General features: G+C 43.0%; 1 protein-coding gene across 1 annotated transcript; it reads right to left on the bottom strand.

Annotated features, from left to right (window-relative positions):
• Positions 1–22841: 22841 nt before the first annotated feature.
• LOC147450581 (uncharacterized) lies at positions 22842–24113 on the bottom strand. The gene is made up of 2 exons (XM_086520750.1): positions 23667–24113; positions 22842–22934 (listed from the first exon to the last, which is right to left on the bottom strand). Exons 1-2 carry the CDS (start codon positions 24111–24113, stop codon positions 22842–22844), a joined length of 540 nt encoding a protein of 179 aa, XP_086376876.1.
• Positions 24114–26763: the final 2650 nt, after the last annotated feature.

Below are 26763 nucleotides of genomic sequence, written 5' to 3'. Positions count from 1 at the left end.
CATAGTTTTGGTGCCTTGAACCTTTCAAATAGGTGAAATCGTTGGCGCCTGCATCTTCCTCTTGCTATGTATTCCATCATCGCTAGATCAAATATTATCCTTGCTCTTGCTACTTGAGTGCACCAGTAAGAGGAAGTCATACACTATAAGAGAAATGCTACCATATACATGTGGTAGTGATGTGTGAGAATTGGTTTCTACCCTTGCTTTTAGTAGCCTGTCTGTCAATCACTACACATCTAACTCCATATTGGTTTTTTCTTGTTTCTCTTGCGGAACCACTACTCATGTAGCTCCATACTAGTTGTTTCTTGCTTCTCCAGTGGCATCTTTTGTTCTAAAATGTGATGTAGGAAAATATTGCAAAGCTTGACCAACTTGTTTTGATGTTGAGGCCATTCTGCAAATATATCTTTAAATGTATCCTCATTTGGATTTTCCTAGATCATATGCTTTATGACCTTGTGGTTTTCTTCCATTTGATCACCCCATTCAGTGAACTTCTCCACCAACACCACATACTCTTTAGCATCTACTGGCTTCGGCATGCCTAGATATAGCACTGGATAGAATCTAAGTAGGGATTCAGCTGACTGTGCTATGGCATAGGGATATTGGTCCCATTTCCTTTGTCAAAATGACCTTGGGTGGCCTCTCCAGTACTTGAATGCATGCAGGGTGTGGGGGCGATTGTCATTTGGTCTTATCATGGGGACATCGCCCTGGACACTTCTTGAAGAAATTTTTTACCATATGTTTTAACTCTACCAGTGTATTCTCATATTTCTCCCCTTCTCTAGTTAGTTTGTTGAGCTTGGTGTCCCTTCTGAGCTGCTTTAGCGCCTTGTGTGGTTAACCTACAAATTATTTTGACAATAAAGGGTTTCTTCTCATATCAGGCATCATCTTGATTCCTCTTTTTTTGTTCTTCAATTGTCCCTTTTTGGCTCCTCTTTTTTCTTTTGTCTGAAGTATCCCCCTTTGTTTTTTATTTCCTCAGTTCCTCCTCCGACTTTGGTTCCCCATTAGTTTGTTGATGTGAGTGCGCGTATGCGCGGATGCATGAGTGTATGATGTGGTGCGTGCAGGGAAGGGCAGAAGCACGAGATAGTGTGGGTGGAGCAACCTCTGGAACTATGAGTAAGGATAGACACCGAAAGTCCGGCCCCGGGCAAAGGTGCAACGCCTTTACCCCAACAAACTCCCACTAAAAGGTGATGCATCGATAAGTGAGACCTACTAGCTAAACTACTAGTATGTACAAGAAACTAGGTGAGAGACTCTCTCAATCTATCCCACTAGCTCACTATGTTGATCTACACGCAGGTGTATCGGATCTGGTGGTAGGCAAGAGTGCGTACCCACGCTAGAGTCTGCATGTAAATCTCATAGACTACTCTCTGTATGGTCTTCAAAACTCCACAAAGTTCCATGCTAGTGTCAGTCACCCCACAAGACTGACTATCCCTAATGAAAATGCTCCCATTGTAGCTACTAGATCGGGCCTTGACACTAACAAGTCAAACATGAGACGCTGACAAAATCTACACAAACCTGGTTGTACTCGCCTCCCCTGCTCTATTTGCAATCACTACATCATCAAGACTACCCATCACGTATAGATGTGTCAACATCGACACTGGGAAACCTACGTCCCTGTCACCCATAGGCAAAATTGTACGTCCTGGCACCAACTCATCAGCCTCTAATATGAGCATATCAAAGAACTCCATGTCTGTTATCTCTGTCTGTGTCTCTAGGGAGTAGACCTGCTCTACCTCTATTTGCACAAACTTTGACAACACTTGTTGTGTCTTAGTAGAGCACTGTCGCTCTACCTCTATCCCTACAGAATCTACTGGCACGTCCTACACGACTAATTGTTTTGTCTCGTGAGCATGGTGGAGCTCACCCGTGAAAGAGACACATCTCATCTCTCGTTCAAAGCATGCTAGCAACAAAACCGAGACTATGCCGTCTCGAACCTCAGACACATGTATAGGATATACCAGGCCGTTGTGGGCTCTTCTGGAAATCACTAATGAACCGCAATGCATCTGGAAAGACTACTCTCTAAGCAGTATCTAACAGCCAAACTCTACTAACTATCTCGTTGAGATCAAGCTTCGTTTCAGCTGAGGAACATAACGCACATGTCGTAGCATGTATGGTGCACCACTAGGCAAAGACAAACAAACGTCTCCTACACCCTCTATGTCAAACGCCGAACCATCGGCCAAGTGCACACAGCCAAGAATCCCACTAGAAAATGTGCTAAATCACTCACAACATGGTGTGACGTGGAAAGCAACATTTCTATCTAGTAACCACTATCTATAGACATATTTGCAAGAGGTACAATTGAGGCAAGCATGGCATCACTGCCACTGGCATAGACTGCCATTGAAATTGCCTCTCTAACATGTGTCAAAACCATATCTTCATCTCATATACATCTACATTGTTGTCTCATACATCTGAAACAATGGCACTTAATGTGCCTTGTGTGACCACAGTGCCAACATCGTATGTATCAGCAAGAACGAGACCGATGTTTCTCATTGTCACACATGTCTGCTGCCATAAGTGAATGCCAAAATGGCAACAGAGTGGGAGAACACTCGACCACTACACAATCATGAAAACCATGACCAATCGCATCAAAAATCAATGCTCACATATGCATAAAACAACTACACAATTTGCTACTACAAGCATAAACTGGGACTAACTGCTCAATCAAGCATAGTAAAACGCATGACCATATACGCAAGTAGTGATAAAACTAGCTCAAAATGCATCCCACAAGAGAAACTGCCTGTAAAAGTCTGCAAAAATATGTGAAACATGTAACCGTCTATCTGTAGCCACACAAGCATACGCTAATCCTCACTCCTGCGAGAGTGGGTACAAGAACACCAAACTGTGTCCAACCTGACAAAACCTGTCAAAGTGAGAGTAAACACTCGATCACACTGGCAAAGTGGGAATATATCGACCATTGTACAAGATGGCATAACACTGCAAACTTTAATGGCGAGAAGACGTGGGAAAATGAACAGAATTTCCTTTGCAAAATGAGTCAAAACTCAATGCAAACCACAAGCAAAAAACTGCAGATAACTACTAGAGTGAGAGTCAACTCGACCACTGAACCATCAAAGAGTAAATTTCAAATACGCGTAAACCATGGCGAGAATCTGGGGAAAATTCGACAGAGTTTCCTTTGAAAACTGAGCAAAATCTCAAAAATATCACCAAATACGCATGAAAATAGACACTCAGTGTCTTAATAGAAAATCCACAAATGGCATACATAGCACTACCAAAACCTTGGCAAAATAGCTCACTCTTGATCGAGTGACTCTATGGACGTATACCTGTCCAAAAAACACTTGTAAACCTGTGATTTTACTACCTGCAAGCTATAGCTAGCTCAAATTGTATCCACATAATGCATACATAGCATGAAACTGCACAGGACTGTGCCAAAATCTCTCTGAAATGCTCCACACAATCGTACATGAGCACTTCATATGCCACATAAGTTGTACTACAAAGACTGTGCAACCTGTGAGAAAAATTGTTGGGAAGTGGCGCACACTACCTAATCGGGATGCCTGATCAGTGTCAAAACTGATGTCGGAACGGCTAATCGTCGATGCTTGAGGCCGATGCCTGTTAAGGAATGGATCGTAGGTGTGTGTGTGTGCAACAAAGATGGAGAGAGAGAGAGAGAGAGAGAGAGAGAGAGAGAGAGAGAGAGAGAGAGAGAGAGAGAGAGAGAGAGAGAGAGAGAGAGAGAGAGAGAACGACACAAGGATGTGGGATGGAGCTCCCAAATCTCACTGTATGAGCACACTGTGAGAATGAGTGAGAGCTCCTTATTCTTGTATGTATAAAGAATAAGGAGATAAATGTGGCGGCCACTGGTCGACGGACACGGGCAAAGCACGGTGAGGTACACCGCCTTTACCTAACATTTTCCCACTAAAGATTGTTTGCCAATAAGTGACGAGAAGACTAGCCTACAACTAGTATATACAAGAGGTGAGAGAAGACGGCTCTCAACCTATGCCCACTGGCTCACTCCAAACATATGAGTGCATCGGTAAATTGCTCTAGTGTAGATGCAACATGCATAGCACTAGGGCTAGAGCCACAATGACACTCTTGATGTAGGTAGTGAGTGACGACCTGCATGGCTCTACAATGCACAATGCCAGTGTTAGTCATCGCATAACTCACAACTCCCACTGAAAATGCATCAACCACATAAGCAAGATCAGGTCTCGAGACCAAAAGGTCAGACATGAGAGACCCGAAAGCCGACGAAACATACACTATGTGTGCCAACCTGTCCCTATTAGCAACCTTAGTGCCATATGCATCCTCGTCAGGAACGACTTGACTATGCATCACCATGTCAGCATCGTCTGGCAAAGGCATATCTGCTGAGAATGACTGCAAAATAAAAAAATCAGCACCACTGCAATCATAGACAGCTATCTAAAGGACATTGTTTCCCTCCAATGTATCAGACGCATCATAGAACAATGTATCGGTTTTCTAGCTCAACTGATGACTGACCAAGCTATGCATCCCCAAACATATCGCTGTCTGCGTGAACGTCACCACAAGAAAAATGCACAACCTGCTCTCCATGCAACACATCTGCAAAAGAGACACACCTTGTCTCTCGCTCCAAAAATGGTTGCAAATACACATAAACTACACCACCTCGTGTGTCAAAAATATACAAAGTCTATACCATACCACTCTTAAAACCTTTGGCTATCACCAGTGATCCCCAATGCATCTGAAATGACCACTCTCCAAGCAATACAAAATGTCCACTACTCTACAACTAACCACTGAAATGAGACTCTGGCTGAGTCCTGGTACATAACGTACATCTCGTAGTGTAAGCAATGCACCGCTAGGTAAAGACATGCATACATCTCCAACACCCTCTATGGCTGAAAACACTGCACACAACCAAGTCTCCCACTAGAGAAAGAGCAAAACAAATCACGACGTGGCGTCACGTGAAAACTACGTGCTCGTCTAGTAGAAAACGTGTAGATAGTGTGCTATCCCAAGACACAAAGTAGTCTGAAGGCAAGCTAGACTAAAAAATGACATGCCCGTCACATGCATATGTCCTCATAGTAGCACCATGCATCTGCCTCTTTCGTTGCCTCATACGCCTAAAGCAACGGTGTCTAATATGCCCATCGTGGCCATAGTGCCAACATGGCAATCTCAATTGTGAATCGCCTCTGACCTGAACCATCTCCATATCCATGCCAAAACTATAGCAAACAATGCTCAAGATCACAGGACTCTCCCATCCGAGAGCAAACCACTATCTCAGCAAAGAAGGTGAGAAAATGGTCAAGCTCACTAGTCTGTGCAATAAGCGTACATATCTGGAAAATTTTTGATAGAGTCTCCTCTGTAACCAGAGCAAAAAACTTAACAGTAAATCGCAATGGGGACAACAACAAATGCCCAAATGGCCAATTTGAGAATGTACTCGTCTGGAATCACATTCACAAAGTCATACATAGAGCCGCTCTAGCCAGAGTATCACTCAATGGTGCGACAAAGGACATACATATGTGAGTGAAAAAATACTGCCAAAATGTGTCATTGAATGAATAATGTGCCAGAAAATTGTAGTTGTTATGGAATTGATATTCTACTATGTATTGCAGTTGACAAGTGGAAAAGGCTTGACAAGATGGTGTCCAGGTATACAATTTTGTCGATTTATGGTTGCCACATGTTGTTTTCTCTATTTGGCAGGGCCACCTCGCCTTTCACTTGTAGCAATAGCATACACAACCTGTATAAAAGTGGGAGTCAAAAATCAACCACTATCAAGAGTAACAAGAAATGTACTTGTAGAGTATGGCTGAAAAATATGGCTGCGAATCAGCCCCAAATTCAGCTCTCAAATAGCTGAAGAAACAGAATGACCCTCAAACCTGCATGTAAACCTGTCAATGTGAGAGCTAAGCTTGATCACAAAATATGGCGAGTAAACTCCAGCCACTATCCCACAAAAGCATACACAAAGCAAAAGCTCAAGACACCTGCTGTGTCAAAACTGGTATGCAAGCCAAAACACTGCAGAAGATGTCCTCAACTGCAAATGGCAACACCTGTGGGAGTGCTAGACTCAACTTGTAGCTGGGAGTCAAAATTGGAAGCTCCAAATGGCCGAGCGCTCAAAGATCAAGAACAAAAATGCAAAGCAAAACACGCTCACGATGCACCACCCAAAAGGGAAAACATTGCACGACGTGAAAGGGTGTGGTAATGCGTGTGCTAGTCTCTGCCCAACCATGCTATCTTATATCCTCCCCCTAGCGTACACACTATCCGGCTGTGCCGGTGGCCTTGTCCATAGGACCCATGTCCTTACATTACCCCCCCTTGGAGAATCGTTTCGTCCTCAAAAACGAACGTAGGAAAACCTTTCTTAAGTGCGGAGACATTCTCCCATGTAGAAACTTCTTCAGGTCTATCTAGCCATTTTACCAACACCTGTCGTTTGACATGATGTCTGGTGCGAAGCTCATGAGAATCCAAAGTCTTTTTGGGCTCATGAGGAATGCTTGGCGGTTCGATAAGGTCAATTAACACACCTGTGTCAATGATGTTATCATTCTTTCCTAGCTGTTTTCGTAAACGGCTAACATGAAAAACAGGATGAACTCGTGAGTGCTCTGGGAGAGCTAACTTATAGGCCACTTGACCTATACATTTGAGAATGGTAAACGGTCCACAATAGCGTGGTGAAAGTTTAGCAACTTTTCCTGTCTTCAGACTTTCTGAATGCTCCGAAACTTTAAGGAAAACCTTGTCTCCTTCTTCAAAAGTAGCAAGATGACGATGCTCATCTGCGTACTTCTTATATCGATCTTGAGCTTGCTTAACGTTCTGTCGAGAAACTCGAAGCATGTCAAAATGGTCTTGGAGAAAATCCTTTGCTTGTTGTATCTTCTCCTTAGCCAACCCCCCCGTAATGGGTGATCTGGGTTGAAATCCATATAAAAGCATAAATGGACTAAACCCTGTAGTCACATGCTTTGAACTATTATAAGCAAATTCCAATATAGGTAAGTAGTCTTTCCTTGGTTTGCTTCTTGCTAACGTACGCTCGTAGCATATCCTCTAGCACTTGATTAACTCTTTCTGTTTGACCATCCATTTCTGGATGATCTACGTACTTAGATTAAGTTTAGTTTCCAGCTTTTGGAACACAGCTCTCCAGAAGTGATTATCAAACTTTCGATCTCTGTCACTAATGATACTAGCTGGAAGACTGTAGAGTTTATATATATGCTCTACAAATAGCCGTGCTAATTTTGGTGTCTTAATCGTAGTCTTAGTGGCAATGAATCGACCCATCTTTGTGAGACAGTCTACAATTACCCAAATGGCATCATGGCCATGATTTGTAGTAGGTAGTCCTACTACAAAATCCATAGAGATACTCTCCCACTTACCTTGTGGAATCTCTAAAGGATGTAAAAGGCCACCTACCTTGAGGCGCTCTGCCTTATAAACTTGGCACTGTTGGCAGTTTAGTACGTACTCTTGAACATCATGATGTAAGCCCGGCCAATAAAATTGCCATTGAACTAAGGCATACGTCTTATGAATACCTGGATGACTAGCACTTGGACTATCGTGACACTCAAATAAGATTTGGCACCTAGTGTCTAAGTCCTTTGGCACACATACTCTACCTTTGTGGAGTAAGTAGCCATCATCAATGGAAAAATTCTTCCATCGCTTAAGCTCTTCCTGAATAGGGGTGGAGCTCTGTGTGTTGGAGTTTCTATCTCCACCTGTAGAGACATGTTGATCTGGCTGTTCAGAGACATGTGATTATGAGGGATCCCTTTTTAAAACTGCACTCCACACTTTAGCATATGATTGATCTTGTGCACACTTGCCACGTAATTACTCTAAAAATCCACTCTTTATTTCCGGAAAGCAAGTGAATTAATCTATGGCATCCGACTTAGTGCATCCGCTACTACATTATATCGCCCCTTGCGATGTTGTAGCTTACAATCATAGTCTTGAAGGATTGCGGCCCATCTAGCTTTATGGCCCTTCAAGTCCGTTTGAGTAGTAAACCATTTGATACTCTCATGTCGTAGCTTACAATCATAGTCTTGAAGGATTTCGGCCCATGTAGCTTTACGGCCCTTCAAGTCCGTTTGAGTAGTAAACCATTTGATACTCTCATGGTCAAAAACTACTTCAAACTCGGCAGCATATAAATAGTGTCGCCACTTTCGTACAACATGAATTATGGCATAGAGCTCTCTCTCATAGACATAATAATTCTGTTGAGCTCTATCTAACTTTTTACTTTCAAAGGCTATAGGTCTTCCCTCCTGGAGAAATACCGCACCAATTGCTTTATCACTAGCATCAGTCTCTACCACAAACGGGTTAAGTGGGTCGATGATTGCTAGGACGGGAGCAATGGCTATAGCTACCTTGAGCTGTTCAAAACTACGTTTTTGGGCTTCTTCCCAAGAAAAGGTCTTACCTTTTACTTTAAGTTGATCCGTCATAGGAACATCAATTTTGGCATAATCACGGATATACTGTTGATAAAATCCAACCATGCCTAAAAATATTTGAAGCTCCTCAACCATGTTGGGATGTGGCCATCGAAGAATGACAGCGACCTTGTCAGTGTCCATTTTGATGCCAGAATAAGAGATCACATGATCGAGGTAATGTATCTTTGTTTTAAAGAAATCGTACTTGCTTTGCTTAGCATACAATGCGTGAGCTTGTAGTTGTTCGAACACTAATCATAAGTGTTCTATGTGTTCATCTTCAGTCTTACTATAAATGAGAATGTCATCAAGGAAAACCACAACAAATTTTCAAAGATAGGGACATAAGACACTATCCATGAGTGTCATAAATGTAGCTAGAGCATTGGTTAGACCAAAAGGCATAACCAAAAATTCAAAATGCCTGAACCGTGCTCTAAAGGCATTTTTGGAGATATCTTGTAGTAGGATACGCACGTGGTGGTATCCTGAACAAAGATCTATCTTTGTATAGTATCTTGCCCCGTGGAGTTGATCAAACAACTCATCCACTCAAGGTAGAGGATACTTGTTCTTGATGGTTATCGCATTTAATCCGCGATGATCTACGCACAAGCGCATAGTACCATCTTTCTTTTCTACCAACAGAATTGGTGATGATCAAGGCGAAGTGCTAGGTCTAATGAAACCACGGGTGAGGTAGTCAGCCAACTGACTCTCAACCTCCTTGGCTTCTTTAGCACTCATACGATAAGGTGGTTTACTCACCGGTTTAGTGCCCAGCAAGACATCTATGCCATGCTGCACATCACGTGTAGGGGGTAAACCCGGTGGTAAATCACTTGAAAACACATCACTATACTCCGTGAGTAAGTGAGTTAGCTTTTGCCGTGCAAAAGGAGAAAGTAAACTAGAGTTATGCTGGGATGGAGAATCTTGTAATTCCTTTAATGTTTGTTTTACAACATTTGCACGTTGCTCTATATAATTAAAATTGAGAGCACTTTGCTTGTTAGATTTGTTAACACTTTGTTTATCAGTAGAATTCAATGCACTTTGCATACCATTAAAATTCATTGCACTTTGCATACCATTATTAGAATTCACCACACTTTGCTCTTGAGAATTCACAAGACTTGGAGACAAGTAGTAACACAAAAAAACTTTATCTATTAAATCTGCTTTCTGCAAAATAGAAAGCCTTACTATACATATAAGAGGTGCAGATGGTATATTTTCCTCACCAAGCAAAAGCACATGTTTACCATTGGCCATAAAGGATAAGGAGTTGTGTTCATAACTAGTGTGCAATGTATTTCCTAAACCATGCAGCCACTCCCGTCCTTAAACTACATCAGCACGGTCCATGTTCATAACTTGGAAGTCAAGGGTCATCGTATGATCTTCAACAATAAGTTCAACCCCTTGAACTATCGTGTCCCATACTTCTTTATCATTCCCAGACATCTGCTCCACCACATACTTGTGAGAGTAGGGAGTCTGTGTAAGCTTCAATTCCTTGACTAGCTTATAGTTCAAGAAGTTATGAGTTGCACCATCATCCACTAAAATACGAACACGTTGTCCGTTAATAATGCCATGCATGCGAATCAAACCATGGGGGCCAAAGGTGGGCTGCCACATTGAAGCAGGCACACAACACTTGTGCTTTTCTTCCATATGAAGAACCTCTACAACACAATATTTAGGAGATGAATCTAATGTGAGGCGTTGCACCGTGTGCATGGCCTTTTCTTTGCCTTGCAAAAGAGGACAATCTTTCTTGTTATGTTGGCCCGAAAGACATCTAAAACACAAATTGTGTTTCTTTGCATGCTCAAAATCAGCATTGTTGAGAGACCCACGTGGAGTATCTTGTGATTGCTTAGGCTTCTTAGCCTCTTGTGGGCATGGAGAGGTAGATTGTCTCTTATTCCTCTTGGAACATGTGGGAGATCTACCTCGCCATTGGCTCTTAGCCACATTGCTCTTAGCAAAATTATTCTTAGAGTAGGGAACATTTCCTTTCCTCTCTTGGTCATCATCATATCTTTGCGCATGACTAATGGCTTCTTCCAAAGTTTTTGGATGTTGGGTCTTGACATGAAGACGATATTCTTTGTCAAGATCCCTATTAAAACCCCGCATCTTTTGGAATTTATCTAGACCTTCTAGTTTTAATATGATTTCCCGATACTTGGAAAGGTACTGTGTGAGAGAGAGGCCAGACATGTGACATACATCCCATGCTAACCAATTCTTATCTTCTTCATTGGAGTCCAAAAACTCTTTGGAGAAAGAAGCTTGAAAGGTAGCCCAAGATAGAGGACGAGCATCTATTGGAAATGTCATCCACCCCTTATAGGCGTTGCCTTTAAGAGATAGACTTGTTTCCACATTCGTCTTTATATCCGGGGTGTGTCTCAATCTATAAATATTACTCCATTTGTATAAGAACGTACTTACCGCATCCTTGTTATGATCACGCTCTTCCCCGTGAAACTCACGAATGGTGATATTCTTAAGTAATGCATTGCTACCTTCTGCATCACTTGTCTCTTGGACTCCTTGAGTCGTGCAAGCTTGGTTTCTTTTGAATCGTGCCACTTGTGGCTCCTTGAGTCGTCTGTGAATTCATAAATTACACAAGTAACTCCGTAAGATTGGTAACATTTGCATCGAGTGCAGAGAGGTTGATTTCAAGTACACTTTGGCGATGTTCCAAAGTCTTGAAAGAAGCCATATCTACAAGCGCATGATCTCCTAGATCATCATCATCATGCATATTAGTGTCAGCAGCATCGTGGTGCCCTGATTTTGATCTACGTGCTCAAAATCAAACGTGTGTGTAGGTGGGATATCCTCACTGGCCATGGTAAATACACACTAATGCAAAGAGAGAGAAAAATGACAACTTGTACCTTGTGAAATTGAAGTATTTGTGTTTTGTATGCTCCGTGATTTGCATTGCATGCGAACCTCGTCTTGCGAGAATTTGAGCGCTTCACTTGTCGTTCGTCGTAAGAACACCTTTGTTGATTCTTCACAAAAACCCATCGTTTTTTGTGAAGGCTTTTGTTCACTTTGAAGCTACCTCCTTGAGGAAAAAAGATTTTTTTGGAGGAAAAACTTGCCTTCCTCCAAGAAGTGAAAAGGAAGGTTCCTCCATCTATGCCCTCTACAGCGGGTACCTAAGGCAAACTCGACCGGCAAGTCGACAGCACCGAAGCTCCGAAGGCTTTCGTTGGTGCCGTTGGCTGCGCGCATAGAAAGGCCCGCTTAACCCTTGCATGAAGGAGGGTTGAACCCACCCCATGAGGGTAAGAGGCCCTTGTTGTGTATAACAAGGAAAGATAGCCTACTTGTGTTGAAAGGAAAACTAGAAGGAAAGGGAAAGCTTCAAACTTCAAGGAAGTAGGTTCACCCTTCCTTTTGACGTCGTGGAGGAAGGCAAGTTTTCCTCCAAAAAGTGAAAAGAAAGGGTGAAGCTACTTCCTTGAAGTTTGAAGCTTTCCCTTTCCTTTTAGTTTTCCTTTCAACACAAGTAGGCTATCTTTCCTTGTTATACACAACAAGGGTCAATAGCTTTATGGTAAAGTGTAGACCTCTTACCGTCATGGGGTGGGTTCAACCCTCCTTCATGCAAGAGTTAAGCGGGCCTTCCTACGTGCGTAGCCAACGGAAGCCTTCGGAGCCTCGGTGTTGTTGAGTTGCCGATTGAGTTTGCCTTTGTCCCCCGCATTGAGACGGACGCGATCAGCTGTTGTTGTTTGTCCACGTGCTGCTCGCACAAAAAACTATGTCTATCTTGTTTTTGCTGCACAGCAGAGACGTCGCTGTTTGTAGAACGTGGGAGAGAAGCAAAGCGTCGCATGCACATGCAACCCGCTTTTCGACTCCTCCCAAAAATAGGTCAGATATCGGTGAAAGGGTGGTGGTAATGCGTATGCTAGTCTCCACCCAACCGTGCTATCTTATAGCCTCCCCCTAGCGTACACACTGTGCGGTCGTGCCGGTGGCCTTGCCCATAGGATCCATGTCCTTACAACACGCAAATCCTGAGTGCGACAAGCAATCACAATCTTGATCGCACCAACGATGCGTGTAAAACTATTGGGAAACAATTACCAACATTTCGTCAGCAAAATAGCCTACAAAACCAATAACCAAAGTGACTGCACGCTCAAAACCATGAGCAACCAAAGCGCAACAAACCACACTCCAAATGCATGCACCAATCTCCACACTTTGCATACATCATTGCAAACAAATACCTGCTCTACCTGTGACTGCCAGAGAACATGTTTGAGGCGTACACTACCGAGCTCAAATTGCAATCACATGAGTCTCCCTGAGCATCTGACCACACAGATCATACATCGTATCTCCCACCTGTGAGCAAATTTGTAGTCAATACCACTCTCACATCCGAAAGCAAACCATGTGTGGAATCCTTGACCAACAATAAACAGCCGTTGCTGCAAAAATTTCAGAGGTCAAAATCAATCCAAATGGATATCACCATTGCATCTTAGCGTGCCAAAACCCCAGGTTACACACTAACCTTTCATAAATCGCATTCCATATGCAAAATTTATGCAAAAAACATTGGAGCCCAAAATGACCTGCAGAAATAAAAATATGCATTCTTCCTGCAAGTATGACTACAAAAAGGCTTTGATACCAATTGTGAAGGAATGGATTGTAGGCATGCGTGTGTGCAGCGAAGATGGAGAGAGAGAGAGAGAGAGAGAGAGAGAGAGAGAGAGAGAGAGAGAGAGAGAGAGAGAGAGAGAGAGAGAGAGAGAGAGAGAGAGAGAGAGAGAGAGAGAGAGAGAGAGAGAGAGAGAGGGGGGGGGGGGAGAGAGAGAGAGAGAGAACGACATCATAGGGACGTGGGATGGAGCTCCCAAATCTCGCTGTATGAGCACACTGTGAGAATGAGTGAGAGCTCCTTATTCTTTGTATGTATAAAGAATAAGGAGATGAATGTGGACGACTGAACAGTGGCCGACAGACACGAGCAAAGCACGGTGAGGCACACCACCAATAGCCGATGCTCGAAGTCGTAGAGGAGGAATGTCAAGAAAATCATCCGAGAGAAGCGCTCTCAATCGGAATGTTGTAGTTTGAGCCGAAGAGGAATCATCGAAGTCGTGGTCATCAAAATCTCAAATCCCTGCTCTCCCTCTCTCTCCACTCGTTCTCTCTCTCTCTCTCTCTCTCTCTCTCTCTCTCTCTCTCTCTCTCTCTCTCTCTCTCTCTCTCTCTCTCTCTCTCTCTGGTGATGAGAGGATCTCTCTCATTCCCTTGCTGAGAAGAGCTATTTCTCTTTCTCTCACTCGCTCAACTGCTCTCTCTCACACAACTCTGCTTTCTCACTCTATCTCTCAAGCTCTCTCACACTCGGGTGTGTATGAGCGCGGGGTTGAGGAGTCGGGGGGTGGTCGAGGGCTTTAGTGGGAAGAAAGGCTTGCACACACAAAAGGTGTAAGTCAAAAGTTTTTTTTAAAACCTTAATTCTCTACAATTTAGCTACCAGACTGTTAGAAATTAACGAGCGGGATGAGGGTGCATGGGGAGGGTGGTGCTCCGAGACTTTCCTTGGGCTTTGCTCTGCTAGCTCGAAAGTTGTTGCCCAAATGCTTCAATTCCCTTGCTTGCCTGAAATTCTCAGCTGTCGAGACCAATTAACTCGACTCCTCTCTAGCTCTTTTCATGTGTGTTAACGAGCACTGCTCGGTGACTGCTTTCTCTCAAGCACACCAATGTGCTGCAGTTAGTGTGTGTGTGTGTGTGTGTGTGTGTTCACACACCACCACTCACCCAAATGCTTTTGTTTCCAAAACCCTGTAGAGAAACCTTTCACTTGCTTACTGCCCAACTCGAGATTTCCAAGCTCTACGTTATCTTTGCAAATCTGAGTTCCATTTCTCTGCAGATGCCCTGTTTCTTGATCGATTCTCAGAGAATCATCAAGATCCCCAAAAGCCCAAGAGGGACTGTGTGCACTGGGGGTCAAGATCCCACTCTCCTCCAATCAAGCTCCGATCCATGTCGTATCTACTGTCATCGTCAAGCTCAAGCTTGAGCTCTGAGCTCTGTCATAGCCGATGAGCTCCATTGCTTCTGAATCGATCATCAGGAAGCAATCGCACATGCGGTTTACCGCAGTAGCTTTGATACCACTTGTGAGTGTGCATGTGCGATTGCTTCCATAGCCGATGAGCTCCATTGCTTCTGAATCGATCGTCAGGAAGAAATCGCACATGCGGTTTGCCGCAGTAGATTTGATACCACTTGTGAGTGTGCATGTGCGCAACGGTGTGGTGCGTGCAGGGAAGGGGATAAGCAAGAGATGGTGTGGGTGGAACAACCTCTGGAACTATGAGTAAGGAGCTCCTTATTCTTCATATGGAAAGAATAAGGATATGTACACATGTGGGCTTTTGGTCGACGGACACCGGACGTCCGGCCCTGGGCCCCGGGCAAAGGTGTAGCTCCTTTACCCCAACATTTGCTTGTTTATTTCTCCCTCCGCTCCTCATCGTCATCGTCATTTTTGTTAGAGTCCGACTCGTATTTATCCTCCTCATCCTCATTGTTGTCTTCATTCTTTTGCTACTTGGATGGTTATCCAGTTTCCTTTCTGCCCAATTGTCATAACAACTCCCAATTGTGTTGATTTATCAGCTCCATAGAGTTCTCCATGAGACTCTATAATGGTCACCATTCACATAGATCCCCTCCTTTGGTAGTACTTTATGCTCTTTAGAATCCTTAGCAATACCACCAGGTTGAAGTATTCTTGCTGGTGCTTGGTCCTAGCGGCGGTCTCTTGATGAGCTATTTTCTTCTACTAATCCATCTCCTTTTGAGCCTAGGCCACCTGTTTCTTCAACCTTTTTTTGGTCTCGCCCCATTTCTTTTTCTTTGCCTCCCAGTTTTCCTTCTCTTGTTGTTGGGCTTTCAACTATCCCTCTAGCTCCCTCACTTGTTCTTCTAGCTATTTGCATTTTCATGCCAGCTCCTTCTTTCCTCCTTGATTTTGGAACCTGATGGCTCCTCAAGAGATGTCATGAACATATGTTATCCTTGGAGGGTTATAGTATTTATGGCCACCATCATGGCTCTAGGCCGTGCCTCCAATTCCACACTTGGGTCAGCCTTTTTTTCTTTCGGGGTTACCATTGGCATTCTATCAAATGATACCATGCCCTGGAGGTCAGATAATTCTTCGGTTCTCAGATGTACTTGTGGATTTGGAATTTTGTTGTAATATTCTTCCCACATTTGCATTAAGCTCAATTCATTGGGCTGCTCTATTTGCTTCCCCTCACGCTATGTTTCCTTTAATTGACCCTCTTGTGCACTTAAGGTGCTTCCTGGATTCAAAGATGCCAATGGTTTGGCTATTAATGGCCCTAGGAGTTCTTTTAAACTGGCTTGCATAGATCTTTGTGATTGGCATGTTTCGTTGGCTTTGAGATTCTGTAGCAATGTTAGGGGACCTTTCTGATATCTTTTCTGGGCTACTTCATGTTCCCACAAGGCCCTCTGGCATAGCTCATCCAATGTTTGCAATTCTATCAGCCTGCTCTAGAGGTTTGCTTCTTGGTCAACTGATGTTGAATTGAACTCCGCAGTGCTGGGATGGTAAACTCAAATAGCACGAATGCTCTAAGTGAGAGCCATGGCAGACTTCATAATAATCAATAATAACATACTCGATGAATTAATAGCAAATGAGATGTGTAATTAACTAAACTTGATGAGATGTGAATACGATGACACCATGTCACACACACGGAGAGAGAGAGAGAGAGAGAGAGAGAGAGAGAGAGAGAGAGAGAGAGAGAGAGAGAGAGAGAGAGAGAGAGAGAGATGACACAGGCAATCGGTGCAATCTCCCCCGTGCAAGAGTGAGCATTTTCCTCTTGCACGTATTTTATTTATAGGTAGAGGCAATGCTAAAAAAATGATTAAATTAGTTCACACTTGGACATGAAGTTAATCACTGCTCATAAAAAGCTCATTATGGCATATGGTTGAACAAAATGGGTGGGGCTATTTTGCATTATGATTGGATGGATGTAGTGATTCCATATGATGTATGGAACTTCAAAGATCAATGTGGATGTCTCGTGTGAGTGTGTGTAATACTTTCTACCCTTCAAGGTCAAAACTAGTTCTATGTACAAGGAGGGTGAGATGCGGTCATAGTACATCATTTATGCATGGCTAAACACTTAAAAAATGGGATTTTGAGATTACGTATGTTCATTGGTCGGACTTCTTCTTACGCATAAAAATTCATTCTATAAGGGCCATGTGTGTTGTCTCGGTTTGATTGCAATGTCCGTAGTTGAAAACTCCAAAGTGTAGGAGTCGGTTTAGTGAAGAATGTGGTTTATGGTCAGGGGATGAAGAATGTGGTTATGGTCAGGGGATGAAAATCCCTTATGATTTTGGTGGTGGAAGCCGGTGTGGCTCTTGGATTTTTTTTGGGTTATGGCTATGCTACCAAAATTTTTGCAGCCATATTATGTGCAAAAGTTGGTTTTGCAGGATGGATGTGCATCACCCAGAGATGGGTGGGGTGCTCACCCATGAGATGGGATGTGGACTATGGTTTATGGTTTTGGATTGGATTGTGAGGTGCGTGTAAGGGTAGAGACCCTCTACAACCTGATTGCCTTCTTGGAAGGGGTTGTTTGTGTATATACGAGATGATATGATATGGTTGGACTCATGTGTTATGTTTCTCATGACAATGTTGATATAAGACTAGACCACCTATATCGCTTAGACTTAGACAAAAGGATCGATGACCTTGGATCTATGGAGCTTAGATCTTCTTCTTTTTTGTTAGGCTCATCTGCACGGTTAGTGCATCGGGGGTTGAATGACGTACACAACTAAGACATCGGGGATATTGCCTTGGCTTGGTCTAAATACTTGGTGTGGCATTGAAGGGGCATGACATATAAATTGGTATAGTTGGTGTTGATTCCCTACCACCTGGTAGTATTTGGAATCCTTTCAAAGCTCACATTCATGGAGGGAGGTGAAGTGGCTTTCGCTTATGTCTAGATCAGATAAGTTGGAGGTGTTCAGGGTCGCTCCAAGCTTTTGGTTTGGGTAGCATCTTTGATCTTTGATGGTGATCAATATGTCTGACACCACCTTGCACTGGGTAACCCGGCTCCCATTGCTCGACTTCAAAAAACCTCATGCAAAATCCCTCACAAAAGGCTATGCAGACTCATAGGCTAATCACAATCTCAGAAAGGGATCTTTCAAAACGAGTCTCACAAACGGTGAGGACTACAAAAAACAAGCCAAAGATGACTCCACAACATCGTACAATGGCAGTATCTGGAACTCAACCCTCACTAGTAATGTTCCTGCAGCTAACACCCTTGCACAAGATCATGTTCGCATTTTGCATGAAGTCACTATAGCTATCCAAAAAGCCCAAGCACGCTACACAGCACAAGCCAACAAAAAGCGTAAGTTCATTGAGTTCACTTTAAATGATTATGTTTGATTGCGTATTGAAAAACGTTGTTTGAAGAACATTGAAGCTATTCGAGTGTGCAATATGTATATATATATATATATATATATATATATATATATATATATATATATATATATAGAGAGAGAGAGAGAGAGAGAGAGAGAGAGAGACAGAGAGAGAGAGAGAGATGAAATGAAATGTTATATTAATGACTTCAAAAGGCCAAAATCACCTATGAGACCAATCTGTTACAAAATAGTGAATCTAATACCATATCTAGGTACAAAAGAAAGAACTAGAACAAAGATTCTACTACTAGAATCCATCCTCATATGCACTTTGGACGTCAAGAGAGTATGGCTCCAATCCTCTGATGTAGTCTTCGCGATGCTGTGTAGCCTCTCTCCTCAATCGTGGTCACCTTGTAGCTCTAGTGCTCGGTCGATGAGAGTGGCGGTAGTGGTCAAATGAGTGTGGGCCGAGCTCTATAGTGATGGTTGCTCCTTTGGCTGTCCCATATCTAGTGAAAAGAAATTTGTAATTTGTCTCTGGGACTATCTCTCTCTATCTCTCCCCAGTAAAGTGTCTCTATATCTGTGTAACTCAAGTAGATATAGTCCAAGCCATCTCTGATCCTCATAACTCATGACCCTAGAGAAAGGAATGAAACCCTCTTTGAATAAGCAGTGGAAATGGCCCTGTATCTCATAGTACACTGTGCAATGACATATGTAATGTATCTCTATCTCTGGCTCTAGCTGCATAAGCGGCATATCGTACTGTCTGTTGGTATCCCTTTGAATCTACCAGTCTCAATCTCCAGCTGATGTGAAAATGTGTGTATTTGACCAATGGCACACTGCAAACCATGAGACATATGTCTGTCCCATGTAGCTGTGTCGAATCACAAACCCATCTCTTGTGAGGAGAAGAAGATGCTCTCTATAGAAAGCCATCTTCATGCCCAACTCCTGAGGCGGCTCTATCCATGTCTTCCTAGTATCCACCCAATCCACAGTGGTGTGGTGTTAAACACCATAACCTTGGTTTTACTGAGGTTTACAGAGAATCCACTATCCTTTGCAAAACTATGTAATGCATCCAACTGTCACTGCATACCCTCTAGTGAGTTAGAGATTAACACAAAATCATCAACATATAACAACAATGGGATCCACGTCCCTGCCAGTTGGGCACCTCTATCACCCTCTCTGTCAATGTAATCAGACACCTCGTCAACATACATAACAAATAGAGTAGGAGAAAATGGGCAGCCCTGTTTCACCCCAATGGTGGAGTGAACTAAATCAGATATCCCCTCCGGGGTGCATACATGTCCCAGCACTGATCTTTATAGAGCCATAATCTCCCAAATCAACACTATGGGCACCCCCATCTCCTGTAGTCTGTGCGTCAATCGAGCTCTCGGTACCATGTCAAATGCTTTGCAGAAATATACAAAGCTACAATAAATCCGTCTCCCATGTGACTTGCCCTCCTCAATGATGGCTCTGAGTGTCAAAATATGATCAAGAGTGGCGAAACCCCTCCTGAAACCGGCCTGGCGCTTTGCTCATACGCACTCACCCTCTGTCCAATTACTCAACTGCTGCTCAAGAATGGATGCATACAACCATGCTAATGTGTGCCCAACCATAATAGTGTGGTAATTCCAAGGCTCTGTAGGATCACCTGCTTTGAGAGAGAGAGAGAGAGAGAGAGAGAGAGAGAGAGAGAGAGAGAGAGAGAGAGAGAGAGAGAGAGAGAGTCCATACTAGTACTTAATTGTGGAAGGTGAAGCAAGCAAGAGCATATTAATTGTGATGGAAAATCATATTAACTGTTTTGACTTGTCTACTTTCCCTAATTCATCACTATTGGAAGGGAGCAAGTAGAAATTTGTGTGGATCAAACAAGTAAAACTTGGCAAGTGGCTCTTTTTGCCAATTTTTTTGTATAATTAGTAAAAGCCAGATGGAGAGTTTTTTTTTTTGCATTAAGCTTGTACAATCGTTGATTGGACTTTGAGATGTTTGCTAGATGTATTGGCTTGACTGTTTGCGTAATGCTTTTATTCAAAAGAGACAAATGAAGAGAATGGAAAGAGGGAATTTGCTGATCTGGAGGATGTATATCACACAACTCATTTTTGGAGCAACAGTCCATGCACCGTTTTCAAGCAGGGATGGTTATTGTGCATATTGTCCACAACAATGCTTTTTGGTGTATGTGCATCCGTCGGTCACCATGCGGTCGCCCTGAAAACAAGGAATGGTCAATAGAGGACCATTCCCGGCCGTCAATTGTCCAGGGGAGGGGGGCCACACAGCTGAGTAGACACTACACATGGCAGATGACATAGGCCAAGTACATTTTGTCTGCTGAGTTGGACACCAATGATTGGCTGCTGAAGAATTGCATATGTGTGCTGAGGTGTCAATCATCGTGTGATTGCAGCTAAAATTTTGCAATTTAATGGCTTGTAGATTGAGGATTGTGGTGTGCAGCCCCCCCGAGCGTGGACTTTGACAAGGAGGATAATGATCAAGGCTTTCTTTGGCATAAGGAGGTCTATTCTTGTGATGTCTGGTGGCCTGAAGATTGGTTTCTCAAGAAAAAACTTGGTTCTATTGGGGGATAGTCTGGTTAGTCTAGTTTTGCAGACCCATATTGAAAGATCTGCTCACATGTGATTTCACTGTGTGCTCCATATGCTGGTTAAAGGAGGAACGTGACGATAATGAGTAAAACAACCAATTGATCATACTCTCTACTATTGAATAACACAAGGCTGTGGTTACTTGTGTTTGTTGAAAGGGAGAGAGCATTTGTTTGTTCAAGTCATGAACACTTGAATCTTTGTAATGATCGTGTGACTGATTTTGGCATAGGTTATTCTCAGGTTATAAAGGAAGGGTGCTTTTTGTTGGACACTAAGAGGCCATGAGCTCACATCCTACATGCATCAAATTCAAATCTCAGGCTGGGTTTACATTGAGGAGGTGGAAGAGAGGCTCCAAAAGTTGCTTTTCCGGGTGGTAGAGTTACATAATGCACACTTCTGCCACCCATTTGTTCACATAAAGGGTGGAAGAAAAAGACACTCGATTTTCTTCCGCTGGCTTGTGTGAACATTGGGCGGCAGCGGAACAAAGAGTGAAAGGAAGAAGCATTTAGCATTTGCATCAATAAAGCACAATACAAACCATAGCATAAAATTTATTAAATTGAATGCATTTGTTACAAAAGCTATAACTTGAAGATGATGATGAATCTTTCCTCTAAAGCCTCACTTCCAAAAATTTCTTGGACATTCATCCGTGTCTGCTCTTTGTACATTGCCTTTGCAATACTGTCTCGCCTATTGGAGCCTACTCCAAGGTCATTGGAACCTCCTTAATCGCTGCCTTGAGAACGCTCCATAGCCTCCTCTACTCCAACTTCCCGTGTTGCCATAAGCTCCATCATGGATGTAGCACCTGCTCTTTGATCCTCTGTCGCACGCCCAATGTGACCTGCCAATCCTACTTCTGCCTCCCGCACCCACTCCATATCAAAAGATTCTCCATGGAAAATACAAAGGTTGTGAAGCACAAGACAAGCTGCTACAAGATATGGCACATAGAGTAGATTCATGTCACATCTTTTTAATAAAATTATAAACCTTGCCTTTAACATTCCAAACGCTCTCTCAAATGGCATCCTTGTACTGTATTGAATGAAATTCTAGTAGTACTTGAGGCATGACAGCCCTTCTTTGCACCCTTTGAAAGGCACTAGCATATATGGCCGTGCCGGATAAGCGCAATCACCAACTTGACAATAGTTGCCTAGATCCCCTTTTTCACATCTTTGTCCTAGCTCACTTTTAATGAAATTCAAGGAGTCATGCACTGATCCGGCCCATCCAACATCATTATTCCATATTGAACAATTATCAGATACGGTTAGTTGTAGTAAAATAGAGTGGAAACCTTTTCGATTGAAGTAGTCAACATGGTTGTCCCTTGGTGCAATGATGGGAATGTGGGAACCATCTATCACACCAACAACAAAGGGGATTCCTTTTGCAGCCTCAAACTCGTGCACCAATGTCGCAAGTCGAGAGCTTGTGGGCCATCTGATGTACATATCCCTAAGGCCAGATTTCACGATTGCCTTGCAAAAATCAAGTATGATTCCATAAGATGTACTCTTGGCACATCCATAAGTGTCACCAAGGCCCAAGAGTCCATCTCCAGTAAGCAAGTCTGGTAAGAGCGATTGATACTCTATCTTCTATTGGCACAGCCTTGAGAAAGTTTGTGGATTTCGTATGCATGAAGGGTGCAAGCTTCCCACAAACGTAATCGAAGGTTTCTTTGCTGACCCTTAGACGCCGCTTGAACATGCTAGCATTGTAAGCACTTAGGAGATAGCATCAAACAAAGCCTTGTGGACATGGGTATGCCCGCGCACACTGTTGTTCATGACCCCTCCTTTGGTTGGCGATCTTCTTGAGGCTTACAGACCATGCCATGCACTCGCAAACATGCAACCAAGTTTGCACTATGGACTCATCATTGCGAAAGCTTGGCTACTTTAGCAATTCATAAATGGCTAAAGAACACAACCATGCACAATAGAGAGCCATTTTCTTGGATATGGCCATTGAATCGTGCAATCGTTGAAAGGATGCAAGATATTTAGTACATGGTCCACTTTAATTTACTGCATTTTTATCATACTTTGAAACCTTGAGACATTCTCATACACTTCGAAAGCACAACAATAAAATCTGCAAGATTTGAAAGCTTTGACAAATTACAACAAAACTTTGAAGAAACATAGAAGCTGTGAAAAAACTACTTGTCACCCCCCTTAGACTCCTTCAAAAAATCACTCATAGTCATGCGCATTGTAGCTAGTGTATTGAGCCTCTCCTTCTCCAAGGCAATATTCTGGCTAGCGGTCTCCTTGAGATACTCTAAGAGAAGTTTCCCTGTACCGGCCATCTCAGCCAAGGACTCCTCGTACTTCAGAGCGACTTTACGGCTTGAGGATAGGGTGGGTTGGGTCTTCTCTTGATGTGGGGAGGGGTTTTCTTCTAAGGTGTCACCATTTTTTGGGGTAACATCCTCCATTGTGGATGAAGAAGCGTGGCTAAGAGGAGTAACAGTGGCTTTGGCGTGGTAGTATTCATCCACTATGTCGAATCATTTGTATATATACCTCCTATCATTACTAGAAATTGAGTTATGGGCTTTGTTCTGACGGTATTGTTGCAATACTGCTTGCCACTTTTTGCGGCAACTTTCACTATCTTTATCAAAGTCAGAGTAAGTGGCGGCTAGTTTAGTAGCCACCTTTGCCCATAAATTGATCCCTTGCTTCCCGGAATTATTAAACTCCTCATTCATGCTCCCCCGAATATGAATGAGTTGGTCCACTCACCAATCTTTCCACTTGCTTTTCTTGTTGTCACCGTCATCATCGTCTCCCAAGTCGATGGTGCTCTTCTTCTTTGAGGCTTTGGGCTTCTTTGTTGCGGTATGGTTTTGTAGCACAGCCTCCTCATTGATGACTTCTTTCCTCTTCGTCGATTTGGCACAGCTTGCCTTGGGTTGAGAAGCTCGCATGGGATTAGGGGTAGGGTTGGGTGATGTAGTGGACGCCACATGATCAGGGGCGGCATCCATATTGGAGTTAGGACTAGTGGCACTCAAAGGGGGTGAAGGATGAGAAGGGTGTGTAGCCATAGGAGAATGTGGGCTATGAGCATTTAGAGAAGGAGAGGGATGAGGTGGTGGAATTTGAGAACCATAATTCGGGGGTCTAAACATAAAGGGAGAATTAGGAGAGATGGAGGAAGAGTTCATCATGGCTTGGTAGCCATGAGGTGGCATGTGGAATGAAGGGTGGGGATATGGATAGTGAGAAAACGAAGGTTGGGAGAGAATAGAGTCGTCATCTTCCCGTTGGGAGTCAAAAAATTCATTTGGGTTGGAGTCCATGGTACCTACACCGCAAAAAAATAATAATGTTAAAGATGTGCACACAAAGTTCAGATCAATGCATAAAAGTGTGAATCGCAAAAATCAATGCGAGCTTAATGAGACAATTTGCACCACTGTTGGCCGCTTGACACTTCAATCCTACAAGAACGCCATCATATAAAATGTTGGTACACCATAGAGCATATCAAACAAGCTTAATGTTAAAATAGAGCATGTCAAATAAGCTTAAAATTTGATATTACCCACTGTGCTTGTAGAGTCCCTCAAATGCAAAAGATCATGGCCTTGTTCTCTGTGTTGATGTGATAGGCTCACAGTAGATTATAATGATACATTTTATAAAGAATAAGGAGGGGGGGGGGGGGGGGGGGGGGGGTTCATGTGCTTGTAGAATCCCTCAAATGCAAAAGAGCATAGTCATAGCCTTGATCTTTGTGTTGATGTGACAGGTTCACAATAGAAGATTTTGATCCATTCGATAAGGAATGGGGGGGCGGGGGGTTCTTTTGTGGACGTTGGAGTGAGAACCGTTCTTTTTTTTTTTTTTTGGGGGGGGGGGTGGAGAAGGTAATCTCAATGGAAAGGAACATTGAGACTTTTTTTTTTAAAGTGGGATGGTTATAGGAACATTAAAAGACTGAATGAGAGCATGGAACATGGCGGGTCCAGGGTTCCACGTGGAGGATGGAAGCCCTTGGGGGGGGGGGGTCGGAAGACAAGTATCTCATTAAGGTCGTGCGCTGGCATGGAAAGTGGATCGCTGTTGCCGCTCTTTGTGAACAGGCAAACTGACATACAGGCGCAGGATTCGTTGGCATGCAATGCTTTTTCACTGTCCCGATGCACTATGAACCCTCAGGTCCTTACTTTGTTTGAGAAAAAAATTTGCCACCCTTTTTGCATGCTTTAGTATCTTAAAAAGGTTTTTGTACTCTAGGAATTTGGAAAGCCAATAGTCGTAAAATTTTAGAATTTAAGAAATTGTTCATATGCACACTAGCAAAATTTTATCGATTTACTTTAAGGTGAACTTGGAATCTAGCTAGGATTTTGTAATTAATACATTAAACTCCAATTTTAATTGAACACTGTTTTCGAATAGCCCCAAAATGAAAGAGCATGTGTGTGTATGTGTGTGTGTGTGTGAGAGAGAGAGAGAGAGAGAGAGAGAGAGAGGTCTCAAAGAGAGTGCAAAAAAAAAATTGATCGAAATAATCTATTACATATATAATGGAGCTTGAAATTTTTGGGGCAGGAGAGACCATCCATGTGTCGATTCCTCCAAGCCTCTCACGGACTTCAGTGTTTCGTTCCTCCGTTGTGTGTGTACTGTGGGATTACTCTATGTGAGAGTCTTGAGAGAGAGAGAGAGAGAGAGAGAGAGAGGTCTTGCTCGAACTCAGCGACAACGTAGCCTTTTCACCCCACGTCGACATCTTGCACGCCTCAGACTCCGATAGAGTGTGTGTGTGTGTCTATGTGTGTGTGTGTGTGTGTGTGTGTGTGTGTGTGTGTGTGTGTGTGAGAGAGAGAGAGAGAGAGAGAGAGAGAGAGAGAGATCAGAGATGTATGACTACAGTAGTACAGTCTGCACGCTCAGTGGCGCATAGCTTCATGAGAGTCAAGGCTCAAGCCTCGAGTGATGCCTGGAGTCAGCTACGCGTGTGTGTCAGTCTCTGTGTGTGTGTGTGTGTGTGTGAGTGAGTGAGAGAGAGAGAGAGAGAGAGAGAGAGACACCCTGGGGCCTGGGCCGTGTACTCCTGGAGCGATTAATCGCTGCTCGCGCACAGAAAACAGAGAGGCGAAGACTCGATAGAGAGAGTGATTGGGAGACTAGGCGTCGACGCTGGAAAGTTTTTTTCCCACGGGCTACCAAAATACCCCTCTAATTTGTGAAAATTCCCAAAATACCCCCAACATGTTTCCGTAAATTCCCAAATGTCCTTCAAATTCACCAAAATTCCCCTGGTTGTGAGATTAAATTTCTCCAAAGACAAAAAATTTGTAGCGTTTCATAAGAAGGCTGATTGTCTATCAATACATAATGCTAAAATTAGAGTTGATTATGTATTCTTTGGAGATAATTGCTTTATTATTTTTAGATCTAATTACATGCTAAGCACTCAAAAACGGATCTCAAATGTCAAAATGGAATAAATATGAGAAAATCTTGAACAATTTAACCAAAATAGATACTAGGGTATTTTGGGAATTTTCACAAATTAGACGGGTATTTTGGTTTTTTTTTTTTTTACACAAGAGAGAAATAGAGAGCGAGAGCTCGGAATCATTTTTTTCGAAAACTTCAAAAACCTGCATATAAGAAATTTTATAGGTAATTTAACTATATTGAAAGGTTTTTACACAAGAGAGAAAGAGAGCACTCATGTTGTTGGTACATGGAGACAGAAAGAGGAGAGGCTAAGATGTAGTGCTCTTGCCTAGAGAGAGAGAGAGAGAGAGAGAGAGAGAGAGAGAAGGGCAAAAAACTCTTGCTCACATAGACAATAAAGAGAAAGGTCCAAAGTTGCATTCAATGATAGCCCATGGTTCATGGCGGCTGACCGAAAACGGATGACTCCCATCAGAGTGATTAGGACAAGCATTGGGAAAATAGTTAAATTGCCTATATTTAAGCTTGTTACAT

This window comes from Adiantum capillus-veneris, chromosome 9, assembly GCF_014529385.1.
Source record: "Adiantum capillus-veneris isolate H3 chromosome 9, ASM1452938v2, whole genome shotgun sequence".
In the NCBI taxonomy this organism is placed as follows: domain Eukaryota; kingdom Viridiplantae; phylum Streptophyta; class Polypodiopsida; order Polypodiales; family Pteridaceae; genus Adiantum; species Adiantum capillus-veneris.
Note: the sequence above shows the minus strand (reverse complement) of the source record. Positions and strands in the feature narration are given on the sequence as shown.

Bases quoted from the DNA above. Each gene is read 5' to 3' on its own strand.
- LOC147450581 (XM_086520750.1), bottom strand. From the start codon at position 24,113: ATGGACTCCAACCCAAATGAATTTTTTGACTCCCAACGGGAAGATGAC. The intron at 22,935-23,666 runs GTGCTACAAAAC...GTTTCTTCAAAG, and splicing joins AAGTCATCAATGAGGAGGCT to TTTTGTTGTAATTTGTCAAA.